This window comes from Rhinatrema bivittatum, chromosome 13, assembly GCF_901001135.1.
Source record: "Rhinatrema bivittatum chromosome 13, aRhiBiv1.1, whole genome shotgun sequence".
Lineage (NCBI taxonomy): Eukaryota > Metazoa > Chordata > Amphibia > Gymnophiona > Rhinatrematidae > Rhinatrema > Rhinatrema bivittatum.
Genome location: NC_042627.1, coordinates 37,693,351 through 37,718,646, shown reverse-complemented (window position 1 = coordinate 37,718,646; position 25,296 = coordinate 37,693,351). Strand labels below are relative to the sequence as shown.

Genomic DNA, 25,296 nt, shown 5'->3' with positions numbered 1-25,296 from the left:
ACGGGACCTAAAAACATGGTTATTTCAAAATGCCTATAACCCAGCTTAAAATTTTTCTGATCTCAATACTTACCCCTACAAGGGTAAACTTATTAAGAACTTAACTAGTGAACTCAATACCACATCACATCCCAACCCCTCCCAAATAAAACTGAAACGTTTTCTTTTCCATCATACTTATATCCAACTAGTATATTGAGTTAAAAATGCTAGCTCATCCCTGCATATCTTCTCACCCCTGAGAACTTTCGTCAATGTATGTTTGCTTTAAACTGTGTTATATGAACACAATTGATTGTACAGGTATTTGTCAATTCACATTATGTTTGTCATGATGTAAACCATTGTGATCTTCATTTGGAACGACAGTACATAAAAATGGCTAAATAAAAGATATATTCATGTTAACTTTTTAAAAAATGTAAATATATGTAAAGACAACATGGTTTGAATCAGATATTTTTAAAACAATTTCTATAAACCTTGTAGCTTGCTTCCTTAGTAGCATGTGATGATAATTTATTTTAATAGAATGGTAACTTTTTTTTTTTTTTTTTCACTCCTTAAAATCAAAGGGTGAATAGACCATTTTTAAAATTCTTTTCTCAGAGCAGCTTTTTATGCTCTAAATAGCTTTCTAGTTTAGTGGGCTGTGCATTCCAAACTGATGATAAATGAACATGGCCTAATCACCAATATAACCCTTCTTTCTGAACCCTGAGCTTAATACTTTTCAGTTTTATTGGATCAAGCGATATAACAGACATGGCTGGTGCTGTGTTTAGATGTGCTGAGCGAGGGCCTTCCATACAACAAGGGACGAATTGGTGAATTATTACTATTATACCAACTGTTATAACTTTATTTGCTAATATAAACTTGTTTTAAAGTGATCCTTTCATTTTACAAATGTGTACATTTTTTTTTAATTCTTGCAGTATGGGGCTAAAATGTTTTTTGTTTTCTTTTTTTAAGAATGCTGCTTGGTTGGGAATTCAGTAGTTGGGTATTTGCTGCCCTGTCACACAGCAGAATTTGTACTTCAGAACAGACTGGATCTATAGCTTGCCTATTATAAGGATAGTAGGAGAGAACAGATGCCTGTGTTCTTTGAGAACAACTCTTAATATGGTGACTTGCTGCATGAGGAAGGTGTTCTGCTTCATTTTCACCCAAAATCTTATTCTTTCTTTCTGGTGTTTGGTTGCTAAAAGAAAATTTGATACAGTTTCTTGGGAGGAAAAAGATTGATTTTTTTTTTTTTTTTTTTTTTTTAGAAAGGTACGGTATCCATTGTTACATAGAAACCAAATATAGTGGCAGATAAGGCCCATCTAGTCTGCCCAGTTGATCTTGGGCTTTCCCCTCATTTCTTTACAACTAGGTACTTATGTAACCTCTGTACTTATGTACACCTCCCCATGTTATAATATATGGTATGATCTATTCACCCCAGACAAAAGACAAATTTGATCCAGTCTGAAGGAACTGAGCATGCACCTGAGGAGGATGTGAGTTAGAGAGAGTGGATAGAGCAAGCAGTCTGCAGCAAGATATGTTTATGAAATAGCTGCTGCTTTCACATAACCAGCTCTCTGGTGGAGCAACTGCTCCCAGCAAGGGTGATGCCTAACATTGAGCTTGTAGGTGGAGGATCTCTGGAATACATTATGAGTGCAAAGTAGAGAGAAAATTGTTAATATAAATTGTATCTGGAATGCTGAGCAGATACACTTGTGTGTAAGATCAAACTGGTATTGGGGAAAATCAGATACCATCTGTGGGCAAACAGTGAATTAACTATCTTGTATATTAAGCAAATACCATTAATACTATTAGTGTTATAACATCAATCATGCCATATTACCAAATCCAGCAAACTGGAAACAAACCAACTGGTGCAGACATTGGCTTTAATTGAACTTCACCTATACCCTAAAAGCACAGTGTCAATGAGCTCTTAACTTGTAAGCCTTGATAGCTGTCAGTGTAGCTGAAAGAAAAGTGAAACTGTGTGTTGCAACAGTATTGGGAGTTTAAGTGTTAAAGCTTTCAGACTTTCATTATTCTTGTCATCACATCTCCACTGGGTAGCTGTCCCATGCACCTAACATGCTTTCTTTGAAATTTGTTTGCCACTTAAGGGCTTTAAGCAAAAATGGAAAATTGTAAGTGTGTGTGGGTTGTTTTTTTTTTAAACATAGTTTACAGTTGAATCAGTAACCTGCAGCAGAGGCCTTGCATTTGGATTACACACTTTTTAAAATTGTAACCCTCACTAATTCACCTCGAGGGGCAGTAAGTGAATTTGTAACTATGTTGCTTTTAAGTCTTATGGCCATGCACCATCTGCAATAATTGCACAACTCATAGCTGTGTCCTGCTACTGAAAGTACAGTAGCTCTCAGCTGAAATGCCAATAGGTGAACATATAACAGAGAAAAGAAACAGAAATAGAGGTCAAGGTGGAGGGAAAGATGTTCCTGGAGAAGAGTTGATGAAGCCACTAGTGGGGATTAGTTGGTACAAAAGAGCAGAGGGGAAGGAAGCCACTGGGGAAAATAGAGAGAAGTAATTTGGGGTATATTATACTGTACACAGCCAAAATGATGCAGGAGTAGCTTCAGGAAAAGTCTGAATGTCCTTGAGTGGGCCAGCTAGAGCCCGGACTTGAATCTGATCAAACATCACTGGAGAGGCCTGAAAATAGCTGTGCTTCAATGCTCTCCATCTACCCTAGCTTGAGAGGATTTGCAGAAAAGAATGGGAGATAATCCCCAAATCCAGGTGTGCCAAGATTGTAGCATTATAGCCAAGAAGACTTGAGGCTGTAATTGCTGTAAAAGTTGCCTCAAAGTTCTGAGTAAATGGTCTGAATACTTATTTATTTATTTATTTATTTATTTATTTAAATGCTTTTAAAATATACCGACATTCATAGGACATATCATGCCGGTTCACAATCAACATTGTAAAGGAGGAAGAGGAAGTTACAAATAACAGGGAGGGGGGAGGTGGAGCAGTGAAGGAAAAAGGAGAGGATGGGGGTCAGGTGACAGTAAGCGCAGAAGTTGCGGGAAGGAGAAAGGTAGTGAAGTGCTAGGGGAGAGAGAAATTGATAGGAACTGTGTTAAAAAACTGAGAATAAAAAATTAACAAATTTACAAAATCAGAATACTTATGTAAGTGTGATTTCTTTTTTTGGTATGTTAAATTAATTTTCACAAATTTCTACAAATCCAATTTTGCTTTGTCATTATAGGGTATTGTGTGTAGATTGAAGAGGACAAAAATGCATATTCATTTTAGAATAAGGCTGTACAGTAACAATGTGGAAAAAGTGAAGGGGTCTGAATGTTTTCTGAATGTACTGGTACTATATACAGGGGCAATATTACCTTTTTTTTTTTTTTTTTTCTTTCTGCTGACAGTTCATCTCCCTAGGCACCCAATCATCTTTCTGGCTTTTGTCATTGCTTTGTCTATCTGCTTAGCCATCTTGAGATCAGATATGATCACCCCCATAGATCCTACTCTTGATTGGTGTATAGAAGAATTTCACCCCCTCTAATGTACTGGATTTCTGTTTCTTTTGTTTAATCCATGATTATAGAGTTTTTTTCCTTCCCCTTGTTTGTGGGCATTCTGATTTTCTCTTAGTTTTGGGAAATGTGCCTATCTGATCTCTTTGTATTTTGCACAGTTGAGAAGGAAATGCATTTCTTTTTTAATTTCTCTGGTGTTGCATTGCATAGAAGGTCTGGCTTCTTCGAGTTTCTAATTGTTATTGTTTGCATATTTCTGTTTATAGTTTGAGATCCCTTATTCTGTATCTAGCAAGTCTCTGTGTTCTGTTTTTGTGTTCTCTGTGTTCTGTTTTTGTTTGAAGTTTAAACAATAAATTTTTCTATTCAGAATATATAATTTATCTATCTTGTTCTGCTTTCCAATCTGCACTTAGTAATTGTAAATATATTAGTGTTTTAGGGCACTTTACAGTATTTGTAATGCTGCATTTTCATAGATAGGTTTGTTGCTATTTGAGTTCTGGGTGTTGGTGCTGTTTTGGCATGACAAATTTTGCTTTATCGGTTCTTTTTTTTTTAGAGTAATGTGTAAGTATTGGTAAGAGGTTGGGGAAAGGGGGAGCCAATGCAAGCACCCCTCTACAAACTCTACAAACTCCATTGCCTGATCTAGAATTGTACACCACACATCTCTGTAAACAAAACTCTCCAAATTTTTCATGCATAATATCCATTAAAGAGAGGTTGGCCCCTTGCCCCCTCTTCTGTATATAGTATTTATTCTATTTTATTTCATTTTATTTATATATTTATTGCTCCGTTCACCCCTTCTTTATTTTCCTACAAGTTAAGGCTTCCTTGTTATAATGTAACTGTATGCTCTATATCTCTTGTTGATTGGTTAATTGTATATTCTGCTTAGTTCATTGTAAACCGAATTGATTTGATTTGTATCAAAGTCGGTATATAAAAAGCCTTAAATAAATAAAATAAATATAAGTGAGCTAGTACTAATATACTTTAAAAGAATAATCTCTCTGCATTTGGATCAAATCAAACAATGTAAAGGATGATGCCTGTGATACATTTAGTTGGAATGTGCAGGGTAAAATTTTTTCCTTTCAGTTTTTTTTTTTCCCATTTCAGAGCTTTGGGGGGGGGGGGGGGCGGGGAGGAGATGGTTTTGGTTAATTGGTTTATTTTGATTCATTTGCTTTGGGTTTTAAAGCAATTAAAACCCCCCCCCCCCCAAAAAAAAGTCACTCTTCCCCTTACCTGTTTCTTGGGCTCTCAATGAAGAAAGGTATGAGAGCGATCCCCAGTTGCTCCTGCCTCACGAACTCTGATCAAAAAATTGGCAACATCCAGCCCCAGACCTGCACCAACTTGTTCCATGGCTGTCCCATATTAAGAACAATTATAAAACACTGGATAAACTGCAACTTCATAATGCACTGAAATTAATTTCATAATTCCAGTAGATGCAAATTTCATTTCCATCTTGCTCAGCCCAGTTGAAGAAAGCCTGCTCTGCATCCACCTACAGGTGGACGCAGAGCATACATTTTGCTCACACATTTTGTAAAAAAAAACAAAACAACTTTCCTTTTCTTGCTGTCACTGCTTATAGACTGCAGTTGAAATGCTTTCAGAACTAAAGAATCTTAGTTATACCGTATAATTTCAATATATTTATAGTTGACATTTCTTTGCCACCTATCTAGTTAAAATTCCTTGGTAAGCAAAAAATGGAGAAAATCAATATCAAAATATGAGCACACTACTGCACAGTATACTGTAAGTTTATTATTAGAAATCAGAGCACGCTTTAAAAATGAGCTACATATGCATTTGTCACACAGCATTTATACTGTCAGTATTCAAAAATATCTGGCTAACAGGCTGATACAATACAGCGTGCTCAGCTGAGGTCACTGTTTTAACTTGCGGTTGGATGGGTGTTTTGGATGCACATCCACAACCTATTATACCATAAGGGGATTAGCGTGTCCAAAACACGCGGCAAGCTCCTCCCCCCCCTCGTGAAACTAATTGCACTTATTGCATGCAAATGAACGCTGATGAGGCAATTAGCTATTCTCTCCAGATACATTAAAAAAAATGTGCACTCGACCCGCACGTTTTTACACTAACAGGTCGATCCAGTAAGGCCGCGGTAGAAACAGTGCGGTAGTGTCAGGCGCACCCTTCCTCCCCGCACGCACAGTTCTCTTCACTAACTCCCCGATACTCTCCTCTAATCGCATGCAAATGCATGCCGCGGCTTTAAAGCGGTAGGGAAGGGTTATGGCCGCGTAACCCATTTTACTGTATAGGCGCTTAATACAGCGCCTATACAGTAACCAGGGTGCGCTGGTACCTGTCATTTCAAATGACATTTGAAATGACAGGTACCAGGAAGTGTAAAAATCAAAATTTTTAAATACCTGTCGGAGGGCCGCGTGGGTCCAGGCGGCCGGCGGGATCCGGGGGCCGGTGGTCGCGTGTTAAATCTAGGCCGCGGGCGGGTGGGCGCCTGTTCCGGGCGGCGGGGGGTGGACGCGCGTTAGTTTCAGACGGCCGCGTGGGTCCAGGCGGCCGGCGGCGGCAGGAGCCGGGTGGTCGCGTGTTAAATCTAGGCCGCGGGCGGGTGGGTGCCTGTTCCGGGCGGCGGCAGCGGCGGCGGGGGGACACGCGTTAGTTCGAGACGGCCGGCGGGTGGTCACGTGTTAAATCTAGGCCGGGTCCGCACAGGCGCGCATTCACTGCCAGTGGGGGCTGCCTCTCCCGGCAGTGAATGAATTCATTCATCCAGGCGGAGGAGCCGGTGGCGAAAGCAGCCGGCTCCTCCGCCTGGATGAATGAATTCATTCACTGCCGGTGGGGGCTGCCTCTCCCGGCAGCCCCCACCGGCAGTGAATGAATGCGCGCCTGTGCGACCCCTGCGATTCGGTGCTCAAGGCAGTCACATGCCGTGACGTCACGCCTTGAGCGCCGAATCGCAGGGGTCGCACAGGCGCGCATTCATTCATCCAGGCGGAGGAGCCGGTGGCGAAAGCAGCCGGCTCCTCCGCCTGGATGAATGAATTCATTCACTGCCGGTGGGGGCTGCCTCTCCCGGCAGCCCCCACCGGCAGTGAATGCGCGCCTGTGCGGACCCGGCCTAGATTTAACACGCGACCGCCCGCCGGCCGTCTCGAACTAACGCGTGTCCCCCCGCCGCCGCTGCCGCCGCCGCCCAGAACAGGCACCCACCCGCCCGCGGCCTAGATTTAACACGCGACCACCCGGCTCCCGCCGCCTGGACCCACGCCGGCCGCCTGGACCCACGCGGCCCTCCGACAGGTATTTAAAAATTTTTATTTTTTCTTCTGACAGGTTTTATGTGTCCCACATCATTACATTTTCTCGATCATCTCTGTATCGCTTTTTTTTTAAATTGTGTTTTATTGTTTTTGAGTATCTTAAGCGGTGTCGATGGATTTATTACTAGACTCACAGTCCTAACTCCTACTAGGGGGAGGCGGTAAACTAACACGTTACGGCTGCGGCAAAACAGTGCGTTACTAATGAGAGAACCTGAGCGCGCGTTACGGTATCGGAGGGGAATAGCTAATTCCTTCATTATACAGCTAATTCGTTCATTTACATGCCGGGTGCGGGAAGGGTTACGCGTCTGTTTTAAGAAGCACTACGGATGCGCAAAATTGGAGACTGTATCGCTGGTTTGCCTTACGCGTCCGAATTGTGCGCAGCGAGCTCGTTACAGACGAGAAATCTTCAACTGAACTTTACTGGATCGACCTGTTAGAGATTAACATGACAATATTAAGTCAGAGGAACAAAAGTTTAAAAAAAAAAAGTGTGCTGGTGGTCTGGTTAGGAAAATGGACGCTTGTAAAACTGAGCATCAGTCTTTTTTCCTAACCCGCTAACAGCCACCTCTCCTGGGTGCCCACTGCCAAGGAGGTGTTAGGGGCGCACATTTGTTGCTAGCGCCTCCTTGGCAGCGTGATCCCTCATTTAAATATTCTATTGCGCACCCAGGAGAGGTGGCTGGGTGCGCGTTAGGAAAGGGGGAGCTCAACACTGCACGATTATCTGTATCTATAATAGATATCTATATCTGTCTGTATGCGCGCGCACACAATTTTTCTATTCAGTTGTTCAGAATATGTAACTTATCCATTTTCTAGTTTCCAATCTGCACTTCCTAATTGGAAATGTGCTAGTGTTTTAGGGCACTTTACAGTATTTGTTATATCTCAAAAGGAAATATTCTCCTCTGCTCCCCCACCCCCTTTAAATGTTTAAGCCTACATGCAAAGTTCTGCATATGGAGCAATGCATGCTTTATCTGAAATTTCTAACACGTCTCTTTACACAGTAATATTTCTTACTTTGGTTTATAAATACTCTCTCACCTTTGCTGAATGTGTCTGTCAGCTTTCCCATGTGTTATAGTTTAAAAGCTGCTCTAGCTCCTTTTTGAAGGAACCTGGTTCCACCCTGGTTAAGGTGGAACCCATCCTTTCACAATAGGCTCTCCCTTCCCCAAAACATGGTCCAGTCTGTATGAAAACTAAAGCCTCTGCACCATCATCTTATTAACTCAATGAGACTCTGGAGCTCTTTCTCCTCTGAGGTTGTGCACATTGAACAGGGAGCATTTGAGAATGCTACCCTGGAGGTTGTGGATTTCAGCTTTCTACCTAAGAACCTAAATTTAGCTTCCAGAATCTCCCTCCCACATCTTCCTATTTCATTGTGGGTACTTGCCAGGTTCTTATGGCCTGGATTGGCCACTGTTGGAAAAAGGATGCTGGGCTTGATGGACCCTTGGTCTAACCTAGTATGGCATGTTCTTATGTACCATGACAGCCAGCTCCACCCTGCACTGTTTAAAATCTTATCTAGGTGCAAAAGTGGCAGACCTCACATGTCATCATAGAAACATAGAAATGACGGCAGAAGAAGATCAAACGGCCCATCCAGTCTGCCCAGCAAGCCTCACACATTTTTTCTCTCATACTTATCTGTTTCTCTTAGCTCTTGGTTCTATTTCTTTTCCACCCCCACCATTAATGTAGAGAGCAGTGATGGAGCTGCATCCAAGTGAAATGTCTAGCTTGATTAGTTAGGGGTAGTAACCGCCGCAATAAGCAAGCTACACCCATGCTTATTTGTTTTACCCAGACTGTTATACAGCCCTTATTGGTTGTTTTTCTTTTCCCCTGCCGTTGAAGCAGAGAGCTATGCTGGAAATGCGTGATGTATCAGTCTTTCTCCCATGCCGTTGAAGCAGAGAGCCATGCTGGATATGCATCGAAAGTGAAGTATCAGGCACATTTGGTTTGGGGTAGTAACCGCCGTAACAAGCCAGCTACTCCCCGCTTTGTGAGTGCGAACCCTTTTTTCTTCTCCCCTGCCGTTGAAGCAGAGAGCTCTGCTGGATATGCATTGAAAGTGAAGTATCAGGCTTATTTGGTTTGGGGTAGTAACCGCCGTAACAAGCCAGCTACTCCCCTCTTTGTGAGTGCAAATCCTTTTTTCCATATTTCCTCTTGCTGTTGAAGCTTAGAGTGATGTTGGAGTCACAGTAACCATGTATATGTTTATTGAATAAGGGTATTGTTTCCAGGCAGTAGCCATCATTCCGGCGAGTCCCCCACTCTTCATTGGCAGCCTCTTGAATTTATGGATCCACAGTGTTTATCCCACGCCCCTTTGAAGTCCTTCACAGTTCTGGTCTTCACCACTTCCTCTGGAAGGGCATTCCAGGCATCCACCACCCTCTCCGTGAAGAAATACTTCCTGACGTTGGTTCTGAATCTTCCTCCCTGGAGCTTCAAATCGTGACCCCTGGTTCTGCTGATTTTTTTCCTACGGAAAAGGTTTGTCGTTGTCTTTGGATCATTAAAACCTTTCAAGTATCTGAAAGTCTGTATCATATCACCTCTGCTCCTCCTTTCCTCCAGGGTGTACATATTTAGATTCTTCAATCTCTCCTCGTACGTCATCCGATGAAGATCCTCCACCTTCCTGGTCGCCCTTCTCTGTACCGCTTCCATCGTGTCTTTGTCTTTTTGTAGATACGGTCTCCAGAACTGAACACAGTACTCCAGGTGAGGCCTCACCAAGGACCTGTACAAGGGAATAATCACTTCCCTTTTCTTACTCGATATTCCTCTCTCTATGCAGCCCAGCATTCTTCTGGCTTTTGCTATCGCCTTGTCGCATTGTTTCGCAGACTTCATATCATTAGACACTATCACCCCAAGTTCCCTCTCCTGCTCCGTGCACATCAGCCTTCCCCCCCCCCCCATCGAATACAGTTCATTCGGATTTCCACTCCCCATATGCATGACTTTGCACTTCTTGGCATTGAATCTCAGCTGCCATATCTTCGACCACTCTTCCAGTTTCCTTAGATCCCGTCTCATTCTCTCCATTCCTTCCGGCGTGTCCACTCTGTTGCAGATCTTAGTGTCGTCCGCAAAAAGACAAACCTTACCTTCTATCCCGTCCGCAATGTCGCTCACAAAGATATTGAACAGGACCGGTCCCAACACCGATCCTTGCGGTACACCACTTAAAACCGCTCTCTCTTCAGAGAAGGTTCCATTTACCATCACACATTGTCTTCTGTCCGTCAACCAATTTGCAATCCAGGTCACCACCTTGGCACTCACTCCTAAGCTTCTCGTTTTATTCACCAGTCTCCTGTGCGGAACCGTATCAAAAGCTTTGCTGAAATCCAAGTATATGATATCAAGCGCTCTTCCTCGATCCAATTCCTTGGTTACCCAGTCAAAAAAGTCAATCAGATTTGTCTGACAGGATCTTCCCCTGGTGAATCCATGTTGCCTCTGGTCCATCAATTCTCCGGACTGTAGATAGTTCACTATTCTCTCTTTCAGCAGTGACTCCATTACTTTTCCCACCACCGAAGTGAGGCTAACCGGTCTGTAGTTGCCAGCCTCCTCCCTGTTCCCACTCTTGTGAAGCGGGACCACCACCGCTCTTCTCCAATCACTCGGCACCACTCCCGTTTCTAGGGATCTATTGAACAGGTCACACAGCGGACCCGCCAGAACATCTCTGAGCTCCCTCAATATCCTTGGATGTATCCCATCAGGCCCCATGGCTTTGTCCACTTTCAGGTTCTTTAGCTCTTCCCACACATTTTCTACTGTAAAAGGATTTTCATCTATTCCACTTCCCTCCAGTTTTTTGTTGTGTAGAATGGACCTTCTCCAGGGTCTCCTTTAGTGAACACAGAGCTGAAGTATTCGTTTAATATTTCTGCCATTTCTTCGTCTCTCTCCACACATTGATCATTACCACCTTTCAATTTCACTATACCACTTTGGACCTTTCTCTTTTCGCTGATGTATCTGAAAAATGTTTTGTCACCATTTTTTATCTCCTTGGCAATCCTCTCTTCTGCTTGACTTTTTGCCAACTTGATTAATTTCTTTGTCTCCCTCAGTTGATACAAATATTCTTCTTTGTGCTCCTCCCTTTGGGATCCTTTATATTTCTTGAATGCTGTTCTTTTCGCTTTAATTTTGTCTGCCACCTCCTTTGAGAACCAGATAGGTTTCAATTTTCTTTTGCTTTTCTTTACATTTCTAACATATAGAGCAGTTGCCTTGGTGATTGCTCCTTTTAGATTGGACCACTGCTGATCCACATCTCTCTCGTTCTCCCATCCTTTAAGTTCTTCCTCCAGGTACTTCCCCATTTCCTCAAAGTCTGTGTTTTTGAACTGTAAAACTCGGGTCTTTGTGGTTCTTTTCCCTATTATTTTAGTGATATTAAACCATACCGTTTGATCACTGCTGCTGAGGTGGGCGCCCACCTGGACATCTGAGACATTATCTGCATTAGGGAGCACTAAGTCGAGTATAGCTCCTTCTCTCGTGGGTTCCAACACCATTTGTTTGAACAAAGATACTTGCATGGCATCCACTATCGCTCTACTATTTTTAGTTTCTGCAGATGGGATTTTCCAGTCTACATCTGGCATATTAAAGTCACCCACGATCACCACTTCTCCCTTCTTACCTATCTTATAGATGTCTTCAACCAGATCTCTGTCCAGCTCTTCCTTTGGTTTGGAGGCCTGTAAACCACTCCAATATAAATGGATGCTCCGTCATCTTTTTTTAGGTCGACCCATAGAGCTTTCCTTGCCCCAACTTCCTTGCAGCTCAGATGCTTGGATGTTGTTTCTGACATAAAGAGCCACACCTCCCCCTTTTCTATCCTCTCTGTCCTTCCTTAACAAGTTAAAGCCTGGTATTGTTGTATCCCAATCGTGAGATTCTGTGAACCATGTCTCTGTGATAGCAACAATGTCCAATTCTGCCTCAGTCATTAGGGCCTGCAGATCTGGGATTTTATTTCCCAAACTATGAGCATTTGTGGTCATAGCCTTCCAGGTATTCTCTTTAAGGTTATTGCTTTTCCTGGACTTCTTATGAGATTTTATTTGAGATTTGTTATTCACTTCACTCTTTCCTTTTGCAGTTGTGCCACTGTTGACAGAGGCAGACAAGTTACCAAGTGATTCTCACATAAACCAACCATCCAAAAGGATGGGCTTCACCTTATCAAGGTGGGAGCTGGCTGTTGGCTCTAACCTTCAAAAAGAGGATAAAGCAGCTTTTAAACTAGATCATGGCAAAAAGTCACTCGGCAGCACTGTCTAGGTTTCTTATCTAAGTGATGTGTGAGGTCCATCACCTTTGCATCAGGCAGGCAAGTCAGCAAGTGATCCTAATGTCCACCTACCATTCAGCTATCTACATTCCTAATAGAATCTTCAACTGTGATGGCCGTCCTTATCCTTTCCTCCTGGCCATAAGCCCTTGGAGACTCATCCTGTCTGCAAGAGGATACTGCATCATCTAGAGTGCAGGCCCTAGCTGAATGATAATTTCATGCTACATCAAGGTGATATCTTCCCTTCCAGGTTACCTTGCTCCAAGGCAGCACAGAAACTGCCAGACTAAAGTTAGGATTTTACTACTTTTTCCCTGTAGGTCTCATCTGTGAATCTGTCTGCCTCAACTCCTCCATGTCTTTCTGTTACTGTAGCCTCTAGAGATTTGGTCTTGTTCTGAGAGCCAGGAATACTCTGCATTGGGTGCACACATACAGCGTCTCACCAATGGGTATATAATATGTATGGTGCTCAAATATATCAGCATATTTTAGCTTTTGATCTGCTATATAAATTGCAAGCATTATGCAGTAGGGATGGTCTATTATGTGTCACTGTACAGTGCTATGCACATCTGGCATGCGCTATATAAATCATGATAAAACTAAAAATATTTTACCTGCAGAAATGGAGTCTTAGGTTGAGCAATATTAAATCTATAAATAAAAGTATGCATATATAAAAAAAAAACTTTTTGCTAATTTTATTTATCATTTTCCAGGAACAAATTTAAAACACACATTTATAGCAACCAAATAATGAACTGATATTCCTTGATGACCCCCCCCCCCTTACTTCCATGTACATTGGGAGCAATAACATGAACCAAGATAAATAGAATTGCTTATAAAACCTGAATTTGAAATCCCATAATGGTTTACAGAAAATGGTCCTGGTTGGCCAAGTGCAGTTGGCAAGGAGACAGAGGATCAAAGGTGCCCTGTATCACCAAAGAGACAATAGGAGATTCAGTGCTCTATCATTCAAAGATGTGATATATTCCTGCCAAATCTCAATAAAAAGCATAATTCTTTGATGTTGTGCAGGCAGTTATATGTTCAAAAATCACCATTTCATGTAATTTTAGCTTAGAGTAGGTAAAAGATGGGACTCTCTATTACCATCCAATGTTCCAATGTCTATTTTTTCGCTAATAAAAATGCTTTTGGCAGAAACTGCCTTTGTGTGTTTCATTATTCCAGGATTAAACTCCTCCATATGTTCAAACAGACATACAAGAGGAGATCTTGGTATAGTACAATGCACTACGCCACTCAAAAAAAACAAAACAAAAACAAAGAACAGCCTGCCAGAATTGGCGTATGACCTCACAATCCCAAGAACAGTGATACAGTGTATCAAGAGTAGAACTACGCTTCAGACATTGGTCAGTACCAACTAACTTTTGGCTTTAAAGGCCCAGGTGATGGGTACAAACATTCAATGAGAGAATTTGAAATACAATTCACTCATTAAAACATTTTCAGAGATATTGTTGAGGTGTACAAAACAGTCTTTTAACAGCTTGTAAAATACCGGGATTAAACAGGCATACTTTTATCCACAAACTTTGAAGGCATTCAGAGGCGAGGGATGACTGAGAGAAAAACAGCTTGCGTTGGTTTGATTATTCAAACTTCTTCATATCTTGTGCCAAAATGTTATCTGCAGATTAAAAGGGCAAAAATATCTAATTTTTTTTTTTTTTTTTTTTTGTTGGGCAGTAATCAAAAGCAAAACTATGTACTTTTTCTAGGATTATGGCACATATATTGTGGGTAAAATTCCTATAGAAGTACTGAAAAGCGGAATATAAATTTAAATAAATATAATTGGCACCTAGGTGCCCAGTATAGATTTATTCCAGTGTGCTTATGTCATTTCTTTTTTCTTTTTTGTGTTTAAGAATCTCTTTATCCAAAGACAAGCAAGATGGTAGTCCTCACACGAGTGACATCAGATGGAACCGGAAAAATTGTCAAAGTTTCTAGAACTTTGACTAGGCACACTGAGCATGCCCAGCTTGCCCTGTACCATACGACCTCACAGAGTCTCCTGTGTCTCTTTTTTTTCCATGGAACTGTAAACCTCATGATGTGAGTGAGTGAGCTGGCTGTTTTAGGCTTTGTGGGAAAACTGCTTTTTCTCGCGGGTTTTTTTTTTTTTCTTCCTCATTGTTCCATCACCCGGTTCCTTCTGTAGTGTTTCCTAGTCAGGGTTTTCGGCGATTCGGGTAAGTTTCCTTTTGTGGTTGATCCCTGTGGCAGCGGTTCATTGATTCTTGCCGGCCATTGCCGCCCCGCCGCCATTGTTCTCAGTTCGTGCCCCTTTTTGTTTCGTCCAACTTGGCCCCATCATAATTTTCATGATGCCCCCAGTGCCAGAGGACCATGTCAATCATGGATCTGCACAATATACATGTTTTCCTGAGGGCATAGCATGACGTCCGGGGTTGCTGTTTATGTGCCCAGATAACCCCAGAGGGATGTCTGCCTTGACTCAACAAGATGGCGCAGCTCTTCAGGTCAAAGGAGTCAGAGCTATTGGCATTGAAGGACCAAGGAGTTGCACTGATGAACACCAAACCATCCACATTGGCGGGACCATTGATGGTGTTGGTGGATGGGGCACTGGAGACTGATTGTCTATCTCCTCTAGGTTGAGGATGTCTGGTTCCTTGTCATCAGCCTCTGCACCGGGGAAGGACCAGGCCAAGCATCTAGGGAAGCTGAAGTAGCATCGGCACTGGTCTCCGTCGTTGCATGATACTACTGAAGCAACCCCGCAGTGAGGATTGCCAAACCTGCATCGGTTCCGGGTATCCACGATGGTCTACACTGGTCCTGATGCCAGTCACTGATCGACTTAGGGGTGGTCAGATCCTCTTCGGACCCTCTATTTCCTCCCAGTCTGTATTGGCATTTGCAACGTTTGAGGAGGTGCTGCAAGTCCAGTTAGCAGTGGACTGGGTGCTGCAGGGCTTCGGTGCATTATCGACCCAGCTGGAGTCTCTTCCTGGGACAGCATCAGTGCCCGGCAGGGCACAGAAGACTTCCCCCTACTGATATGTTGGTCGTCACCAGTTCCTCCGAGGAAGCTCCACCAAGGCTAGCAGAGATGCCGAGGCCTGCCGCCGCCCCCCCCCCCCCCAGTTTTACAGGTGCCTGCACTTCTGGATGAAGGCCGAGTACCTAGGGACTCATCCCCCATGGCTTTCATTGAGGATGAAGAACCCTGTGACCCCTTAGGGGATGATGTTTTAGAGTCCTGCTCAGAGGGTCTCCCTTCAGACCCTTCTCCTCCCAGAAGAGCGAAGGAAGTCTCTGCCTGAAAACTTTAACCTTCGCAGATTTTGTAAGGATGATGGCGGAAGCCATCCTTTTTCAGTTATTGAGGAGGAGGATGCCAGGCACAAAATGCTTGAGATCCTCCAGTTCGTGGAGCTTCCTAAGGAGAGATCGTGGCACTTCCGGTATATGAGATCCTTAAGTTACTGCTGAGGATATGGGAGCACCCCCTCACAGTGCCTCCTGTTAATCAGAAGGCAAAAGGGGTCTAGCTTGTCCTGAAAGCTGCCAGATTCGATAAGTGTCCAGCTGCCCCACAAGTCTGTGATGGTCGAATCCGCCCTCAAGAGGGCCAGCACTCTAGGACACATTCCTCCTTGCCCCTGGAGTAGGACCATAGAGCAATGGACACTCTTGGGATTAAGGTAATTCAAGGTGCCATGCTCATTGCCCACATAGCTGCCTTCTAGCTCTGCATGAGCCAGTACTCTGACATCTGGAAGCAGGTGCAGGAGGTGATTGAGCAGCTGCCTCAACAGCAGCAGGATACACTCATGTCGCTGGTGCATAAGGACCTGGAGTGTGGAAAACACTAACATGCGACCTACAATGTTTTTGAGACTGCATCAAGAGCAGTGGGAACTGGCACAGAATGGCTTGGCTGCGGGCCTCTGATCTCAGACCAGAGGTAATGGGAATGGCTCGCTGACATGCCATATACTGGAGAGAATCTCTTCAGAGAGGGTGAGGGATACAATGGTCCTACTTAAAGACCACTATGAAATCCTCCAACTCCATACCTGTCATCCTTTTCTAGGAGGCTAATGTGACTGGGGCCAAGGAAGTCTTTTGCTAAAGGATGTACTATCCTCTGCCTCCTTTATTTATTTTATTTATTTAAAGAGACTTTTATACCGATATTTGTGGGGACATCATATCGGTTTACAGCAAACTATAGACATGAAGATTACAAAGAACAGGACATGGGGGAGGGGATACAACGAACCAAAGGAAAGCAGGAAAGAAAGAAGCAATAGCAATAGGCATAATACTAACAGTAAACAGATGTAACATGTTAATATAAACAGGCATATACAATTATCGCATGACATAGAATGAGGGCTGCTAAGGGTTTTGGGGGGAAGGCTTGTTTGAAAAGCCAGGTTTTTAATTGGGATCTGAATTTTGTCATGCATGGTTCTAGCTTGAGGTGGGTCGGAAGTGCATTCCAATACGAGGGGCCAGCAATGGAGAGTGCCCGCTCCCTTGTGGATGTGAGGTGTGCTTTTCTTTAAGGAGGGCACATGGAGGGTCCCTTTTTTTCGGATATCCTAGTTGGCTGAGTTGTGCATGTGAGGCTGAAGGGCCTCACATGCACATATATATATATATATATATATCTTTATGGATAATAGTGAGGGTTTTAAAAAAGATGCAAGAGGGGATAGGAAGCCAGTGCATCTCTTTCAGGATAGGGGAGATATCATATTTCCGTGCGTTGGAGATAGACCTGGGTACTGCGTTCTGCAGCATTTGGAGTGGTTTTATGGAGGAGTAGGGTAAGCCAAGAAAGAGGGAGTTGCAGTAATCCATTTTGGACACTAGTGTGGCCTGTATGACAGTACGAAAGTCACTGGCATGGAGAAGAGGTTTCAGTTTTTCATAACATTCAGTTTGTAGAAACCCTCCTTGAGAATAGCATTGATGTGTTTCGAGGTTTAATTGCTGATCAATCTGAACCCCCAAGGTTCCTAGTGCAATGGTGCACGTGCATTTTCTGGAAGACAGGGTCATTTGCGAGTGAGGATTTAAGAGGTAGATGTTGTTCCCATCAACGTAATCAGGGCTCACATGGCCATCCTAGGCAGCAGAGACCCCCCCCAAGCCCCAGCCAGTTCCTCGGTCAACTCAGAGGATGGGGTTTTGACTGGCTGCATAGGAAGCATAGGCCAGTTGCCCATACCCGGGACAATGGACCCTCTGGTTGGGGGCAGGCTGATGTTCTTTGGGAACCAGTGGTGCAGTATAAACTTGGATCAGTGGGTTTTGTCTGACCGTCAAGGGTACTGATTGAATCTATTGGGTATTCCGCCAAATTGCCCTCTGCCCATCTTGGGGGCTGGTAGCGTATCCAGAGGTACTATTAGCTGAGCTATCCTCCCTCTTAACAGCCAGAGCGGTCGAGCCCATACCATCAGGGCCAAAAAGATGGGGATTTTACTCCAGGTACTACCTCATTCCAAAGAGAACAGGAGGACTCTGTCCCATCCCAGACCTAAGGGTCTTGAACAAGTTTCTAAGAAAAGTTCAAGATGGTTTCCATGGGCACCTTGATCTCCCTTTTGCAAAAAGGGGTCTGGCTATGCTCCCTTGACTTAAAGGAAGGATACGCTCATGACGAGATCTTCCCCAGTCACAGGAAGTATCTGATTATTTTGTGGTCGGAAAACAGCACATTCAGTACTGGATGTTGCTGTTTGGGCTTGCATCAGCCCCACGGGTCTTCACAAATGGCTGTGATGGTGGCGCACCTCCGCAGGCTGGGAGTTCGTTTTCCTGAATCTGGAAGATTGGCCAGTGAAGAACACATCTCAGGTAGGGGTGGCCAGGCCCATGCACTTCACCATCTGGGTGTTGCAGTCACTAACATAGAAATGATGGCAGAAGAACAAACGGCCCATCCAGTCTGCCCAGCAAGCTTTCACACTTATTTTTCTCATAATCTGTTACTCTGAGTTCAGGGCCCTTATTGGTAACTCTTTGGTTCTATTTTCCTTCCACTCCTGCCACTGATGTAGAGAGCAGTGCTGGAGCTGCATCAAAGTGAAGTATCAAGCCTAATTGGTTAGGGGTCGTAACCGTCGCAATAAGCAAGCTACTCCCACGCTTATTTGTTTACCCAGCCTGTGCAATTTAGTCCTTGTTGGTTGTTTGAATATAAATCCTCTCTTCTTCATTCCCCCCTGCCGTTGAAGCAGTGAGCTGCGCTGTATATGTATTCAAAGTGAAGTATCAGGCTTATTTTGGTTTGGGCTAGTAACCGCCGCAACAAGCAAGCTACTCCCATGCTTATTCGTGAATGCAAATCCTTTTTCCCACATTTCTTCTTGCTGTTGAAGCATAGAGCAATGTTGGTCGCATTAGCTGTGTGTATGTTTATTGAATCCGCCCAAACTAGGGTTCGTTCGCAACTATCCAGAGTCCCATCTGTCTGTCACTTCAGTTGGACTTCATAGGAGCCCTGCTAGACACGGCTTAGGCCAAGGCCTTCCTGCCTCACGAGAGGGCCATCACCTTGACGAACATCACAGCAGAGATCCAAAAGAGCCAGCAGGTGTCAGCCTGGCACATGTTGAGGCAGTTAGATCATATGCTAGCATCCGTGCATGTCATTCCCTTGGCATGTTTACACATGCGCAGAGCCCAGTGGATTCTAAGGTCACAGTGGTGCCAGGCCACTCAGAGCCTCCATAATTGCTTGAGTCACCTAGTCTCTCGGACTCATTGTCCTGGTGGTGGGTACTTTCAAATCTGGACGGGGGATCCCTTTTCGAGAACTCCCTAACCACGGATGCATTCACCTTGGGATGGGGAGCTCACGTAGATGGGCTCAGCACCCAGGGTCTCCGGTCCACTCAGGAATTCTCTTGTCAAATCAACTATTCTCTGCATTGGAAGGGGAGGGTTTGGAGCAGGAAGCAGACCATTCTTTTCTGAGTTATTCAGCAGAACTGGAATGCAATATGTTTTCAGCCGGCCTACTACCCCTCAGAATTTTGCTGCCCTAGGCACAGGCCTAGTGTGCCTATGGGAAATCCAGGGCTGGTGCCTTTCATCCCCTCACTGTCTCCCTTTCTCACACAATCCACAGCCCCTGCGATCTGCTCACTCACTTTTGTTCTCCTATATGCCCTACTCACTCTTGCACTCCTGCACTCCTGCACCTTATCTTCTTTCCCTACCTTTTGATCACTCACTTCCTCACCAGGGGCATAGAGGTTAGGACCCAGGAAGCCAACATCAGCAGTGGTACCAATAAATCAACACACTAATAGTAACATAAGTAGGCGTTCAACCCATGTCTTCAGCCTTAATTGTGCCTGGAAATTGCACTAAAATCAAGGCCATGAGGCTACCTCTGTCTCAGGGTAAGCAATTCCAACACTTTTCCCTGCTTTGTGCAGGAGCTTGGGGTCCAGAAATGAACTAGCCACTACTGGTCTGCTCTTTTCCATATGGGAAAAAATGCATTTATACTGCCAGCTGTACTCGTCTTCCTTGGCTCCCTGAAAAAAGGTGGCAGAACATTTGTTCTGGATCATTCTGCCAGAAATTAAAATCTAGATGAGACACAATAGGGCAATGAGTTTAGTACACATTTGAAAGAGATGAGCAGTAGTGCCAATCAAGCCCAGAGTTGAAGTCTTGACAGCTGGCCATACTGCTCACAAGTTTCAAACATGCACCAGTTTAACCCCTTTTTTTGTGCCCTTTGCTCTGCAGTGTTTGTCTCAGGATCACTCCTTCTCCTCCTGTTCCTTATAAAATAGGAGGAAAACAAAGGGGAGGGGGTTACTGAATTAGGAAGCAGTGACTTGACTTTTCTCTGCGCTGTTCCAGGTTCAACATCTCCTCTTCCCTACCTGCTGCTTGGAAGGGGAGGGCTGGAGCAGTACATACTTGTTGCTCTGCCTTTTAAGTCTGAAAATAAGTGTCAAACTGCATTCCAGGCCATGCCCCCCTCCCCCCCAAACACACACAAATTAAACTGTGTGAGTGTGTAAATACACACACCTTATTTTCATTTATGTATATATGCATTTACATGTATATATGTAACTGTAATACTTTTAAATTGCCCTAACCACTATCTAATCTGCTTTAAAGTAGCTGGCTAGCCATGACAGTTGGAATAAAAACATTGAATTCATAATTGCATATTTTTTGGATGATAATGCATATAGCATGTTACTCTTAGATGACTAATTTGTATTAGTCCTAAAAAGCTTTCTATTTAAATGTATTACTGTTTGAATAGAAGAGGGAATACAAAAGGTGTAGGAAAAATTGACTTCTTTCACAATTAACACTTTATTTAAAATGGTTCATATCCTTCACTTTTCACATTTATTCTGAATGCACAGGTTATTGGCACCTTAATTTTGCTAAGGCTCAGAGGCAAAAAGATCCCAATCACTGATATTCCTTAGATCTTCCTACCAATTTTTTTTTCAAGTCTGTAACTCTTTAGCCACTAAGATCATATGATCAGAGTCCAAGATGACAAGCCTGCTGGCATTTGAAATACTTTGGGAGACATGGGAATTTCACAGGATGTTTCATCAGGAAATGAATTCTCTGACCAAGTTCATTGTAATGGGGTTATACTGGATTAAGCCTTCTTTCCAAGCTGCTTAATTGCAAAGAAATTGGAAAGAAAGTTGTAGTATGTGGTTTCCTGTCTTTTAAAATGGCCTGTTATCCCTGAACCTAGTGCATTGTTAGTAAGCTTCATACTGTGAGGTTGTAGAACTTTGCTATCCTTGTTATAAAGTCTTAGCTTTCATTTGTGTTTAAACCTTTCTCTGAAGCTAAAATGTATTCATATATATATTTTTTTTTCAGAGCACCGCAATGGAGGAAACGGCGATATGGGAACAACACACAGTGACCCTTCACAGGGTGAGTTACTACAACAGTGAATTCAGTATACATATCTCAGGATGTTGGCAGCTTTTTACAAACAATAGAGAGAGGCCAGATGGCAGGAAGCAAAAGAAAAGGAAATTGATTTTGTCATCTTCCTTTGTTAAAATTAGAATTGCTGTATATTCGGGATGACTTATGGTAGTAGCCTGTGTTAAGCTTTCTTTGTATTTGTCTTTTTAGCTAGCTGTCTTTTTTGTGTGAAAGTTTTTGTACATAAAACATCGGATCTAATTGTCATTGTATGGATACTATTATGAAAACTTTTCTGGTAGAGCTATATTTTTGTGGGTTTTTAAAATTGTATTTAAATTGTTTAACTGCTATCCATCATTCTTCCCTGCATCTTGATGGTTAGAAATAAAGGTTAAATTAAAAAAAAATATATAAGGCGAAACTTTTTATTGGATTAACTTAATGTGTTTCTTGAGGCCAAAATATGATCCTATTACAGTGGTTTCCAGTTCAAGTGAAACCAGCTTCTTATTGGACAGTGGTGCTGTGAGCCTTCATTGCAACTATATGGACTTTTTAACCATTCTTCTTTGCCTCAGTATAGCTCACACCTAACGTGATAGTCCTCCAGCCATAGGCCACAGACCATGGCTCCCCCTGGAACTTGGTACATATGTACCCTGAGCCTGGCTGCTACTTCTGTTGTGCAATGGCTGAGACTACCCCTGGAGGTTGGGAATGTTGATTTTGCAGTATCTCCAGCCCTGGTTGACGGGGGGGGGGGGGGGCAAACTCTGAACTCCCTCTTGTTGATATGCAGCATTGCCACTAAGCAATTAGGTCAACCCTTAATTTAAAAAGTTGTTCAATTCTTTAATAAGAAACTTAAATTCCTTTCAATTAATGATAATTAACTATAATAATATAATAGTTACTCCAAGTATAACTGGCTGCCTTCTAGATCATCCCAAAAGAATTTTCAAAAGATAGTAGTAACTTTGCATTGATTGTGGTAGCTTTTTTTCTGTATATTGAGCTTGTGTAGCTGAGATTTGTAGTACATGGTACAAACTTGTTTTTCATATATGCTTCCCATCCCAGAATATTACTGTTTTTATATAGTTTTTGTATTTTCACAAAATGCTATTCCTTGAACAGAATAAAGTCTGTAAATTATGTGATCATCCAATTTGTATGGTATATGCTTAGGTAAAAATCTTTTGCTATCTGCCGTAATCTGACTATGAGTGTGGCTAGTGGAAACACATTATTTTATTTTCATATGTTACTGCTGTCTCTTTCAGAAAGCAATACAAGTTGTCATTGAAGGGTGTGTTTTTTTTTTTTTTTTTTTGGTTTTTTTTAAGTGGTGAAATTCTACCAATCCTGGACCCTCAGTTCAGTTTTCCAAATACCAACACAAGAAAAAAGGCTTTGGCCTGGACAGCATATTCTTCTAGTTGATGGAAAACATGAGTCATTTTTAAACATGTTTTTGTTTTTTGTCATAAGAACACAAGTGCCATGCTGAGTCAGACCAATAGTCCATTGATGTCAGCATCCTGTCTCAGAAAATCACCTCCTTGTTACTCATTCCCAGATGTAGGAAGCAGCAATCTCAGGGGCTGAGCGCACTGTATAACCCGCAGTCAGCTGCGGGTTAAATAGGCGCTAATCCACCTCCTAATGCAATAGGGGGATTAGCGCCTATGGAGTGAATGAGAGAGTGCTCATCACATGCAAATGCATATGAGTGAGGCTATTACTTGTTCACTCCAAATGCAAAAAAATAAATGTGTGTCTCAGGCGCACATTTATCTTTCAGATATTAACACCTGCCTGGAGCAGGCGTTAATAGCTGATAAAACTGCTTTTCTGTACGTCAGTAAAAAAAACCCCCCAAAAAAAAAACCTCTGCATACCGCTGGTAAACTCTGCGTCTGTTTTCATTATGACTTGGCAGCCATTTTCATTACTGGCAGCCGCCACGGGGTCGCGTTGGCAAGGAGTGCTAAGGTCGCGCAAGCGACTCTAGCGGCTCCTTGCTAGCGCGACCCCCTAATTTGCCTATTGCATGGTGCCCCCCCCCCCCTTGCGGGCGCCATACGTGCGTTAAAGCGAGCGCTAAAAAGTCAGCGCCTGCTTTTCGAGAAAATTATTGCATCGGCCCCTCAGTGCCTGCCTAGCTAACTGTTAATGAGCCTTTCCTTCAGATACTTGTCCAAATCTTTTTTTAAATCCAGCTGTGTTAACTTTCACCACATCCTTTGGCAACAGATTCCAGGGCTTAATTGTATGTTGATGGAAAAACATATATTCTAAAAAAACTTTCTCAAATTTTGTTTTAAATCTGCTACCAGTTTCATGGAGTGTTCACTAATTCCTAATACTATTTGAAAAGGTAAAAAAAGTTCCTATCTACCCGTTCCACAATACTCATGATTTTGTAAACCTTTATTTTGAGGGATTGCTGAAAGCAGAAGCTACATTTGCTAGTCAAGACCTAGAAGTATTTGTTTGCTGGGGAAAGTGTCTGTCTTTCTTTTTTTTCTTCTAAAGTTATTGAGGGTTAAAGATACTGTGTTTTGAGGGAATTTGCTGGTTAAATTTTGTTTTTATTTTGTGTAAGAACTTGCAATAGCTAGCTTACTTGTGTTTTCTCAGCAAATTGTTTCCTCATATATATTCAACAGTGTTGTTTTCCCACCAACCCCAGCCACATAATTTCATATATAGATTGTTAGCTGAATTAGATTAGGAGGGAATCTTTTCACAATAAGTCAATTACGGATGAACTGCAACATGAGTAATAATCAGTTGCTAAGGTTAGCATTTAACTGTAGACCTGTAGTAGGTCATTGACAGACTAAAATAAAGTTCCTTAAATATTTTTAGGTCCTGTTCCCTCCCTCCCCACAACATCAACACTCCATGATTCCATTTGCTCTTTCTCTATAAATTAAGCCCTGAGATTAATTATCCTTGCTCCTAACTTTATATCCTCTACAAAATTAAGATGCAGACAGCTATCCAGCAGGGGGATGGGAGCTATCCAATCTTTTGCACAGAATGCCCCATGTATGATTTGCCTGTTGTGAAAGGTTGTATGTATGTACCCGATGCAAATTGCTCCTGACTGTCAGAGAATGAGTCCAATCTCTGGAGCCTAGAATGGCAGACTTGGATGAACTGAGGAAGACAGTGGTATATAGAAGAGACCTTGGGTGACACAGAGTAGTCCCACCTCTAGTCTTTTAGCCCCTGTTTGCTTTGTAGGAGCAAGGTCACCTGGAATGAGAACATCACTGTGGTGTGGCAGAAAGTGATTATGAAGCTAGATCCTGCATACAAGATGACAAATTGTTTTCAAACTGAGGATGTCTCTTCAGGGCCATTTCCTCAGGAGGAAAGCATTAGGACCGCTGTGGTAGATAGCGATTAAATTATTAGGAATGTAGATAGCTGGGTTACTGGTCGGCATAAGTATCGCTTGGTAACTTGTCTGTCTGGTTTGAAGATCTCATACATCACCTAAATGGAATTTTAGAAAGTGCTAGGGAGGAGCCCTCTGTAGTGATACACATGGATATTAGCAACATAGAAAGGTGCAGGAGGGAGGTTCTAGAAGTCAAATGTTGGCTTTTAGGTACAAAGATGAAATCCAGAACCTCCAGAATAGCATTGTCAGAAATGCTTCCTGTTTCATGTGCAGAACCACAAAGGCAAATTGAGCTCCTTAAAGCATGGATAAGATGATGGTGCAGAGAGGAGAGCTATAGATTTATTAGGGACTGGGGAACATTTTGGGGTAGGGAGAGACCATTCCAATAGGATGGGGCTCCACCTTAACCGAGGTGGAATCCAGCTGCTGGCATTAACATTTAAAAAGGAGAGTAAAGCTTTTAAACTAAATCTTGGAGAAAGCGGACAGTCTATCAGCAGCACCTAGTTCAGAAAGATATCTTCTAAGAATAATGGCATAACAAGGAAGTTAGAATATCCTGATAGTGATGTTGTGGTGAAGGCTGAAACCCAGGTGAAATTTAAATAATGAACAGACTAATATAAAAGATTCCAAATTACTTAACTG

The 25,296-nt window shown here is 42.8% G+C and overlaps 1 protein-coding gene across 3 annotated transcripts in view; it reads left to right on the top strand.

The window, feature by feature from the left end:
* Window positions 1–25,296, top strand: part of TJP1 (tight junction protein 1) — a 486,574-nt gene that overhangs the window by 65,486 nt on the left and 395,792 nt on the right. For all 3 annotated transcript variants that reach the window (XM_029575150.1, XM_029575149.1, XM_029575148.1), the window contains exon 2: window positions 21,171–21,227. In XM_029575150.1, coding sequence (XP_029431010.1) covers window positions 21,171–21,227 — 57 coding nt within the window. The remainder of the gene's footprint in view (window positions 1–21,170; window positions 21,228–25,296) is intronic.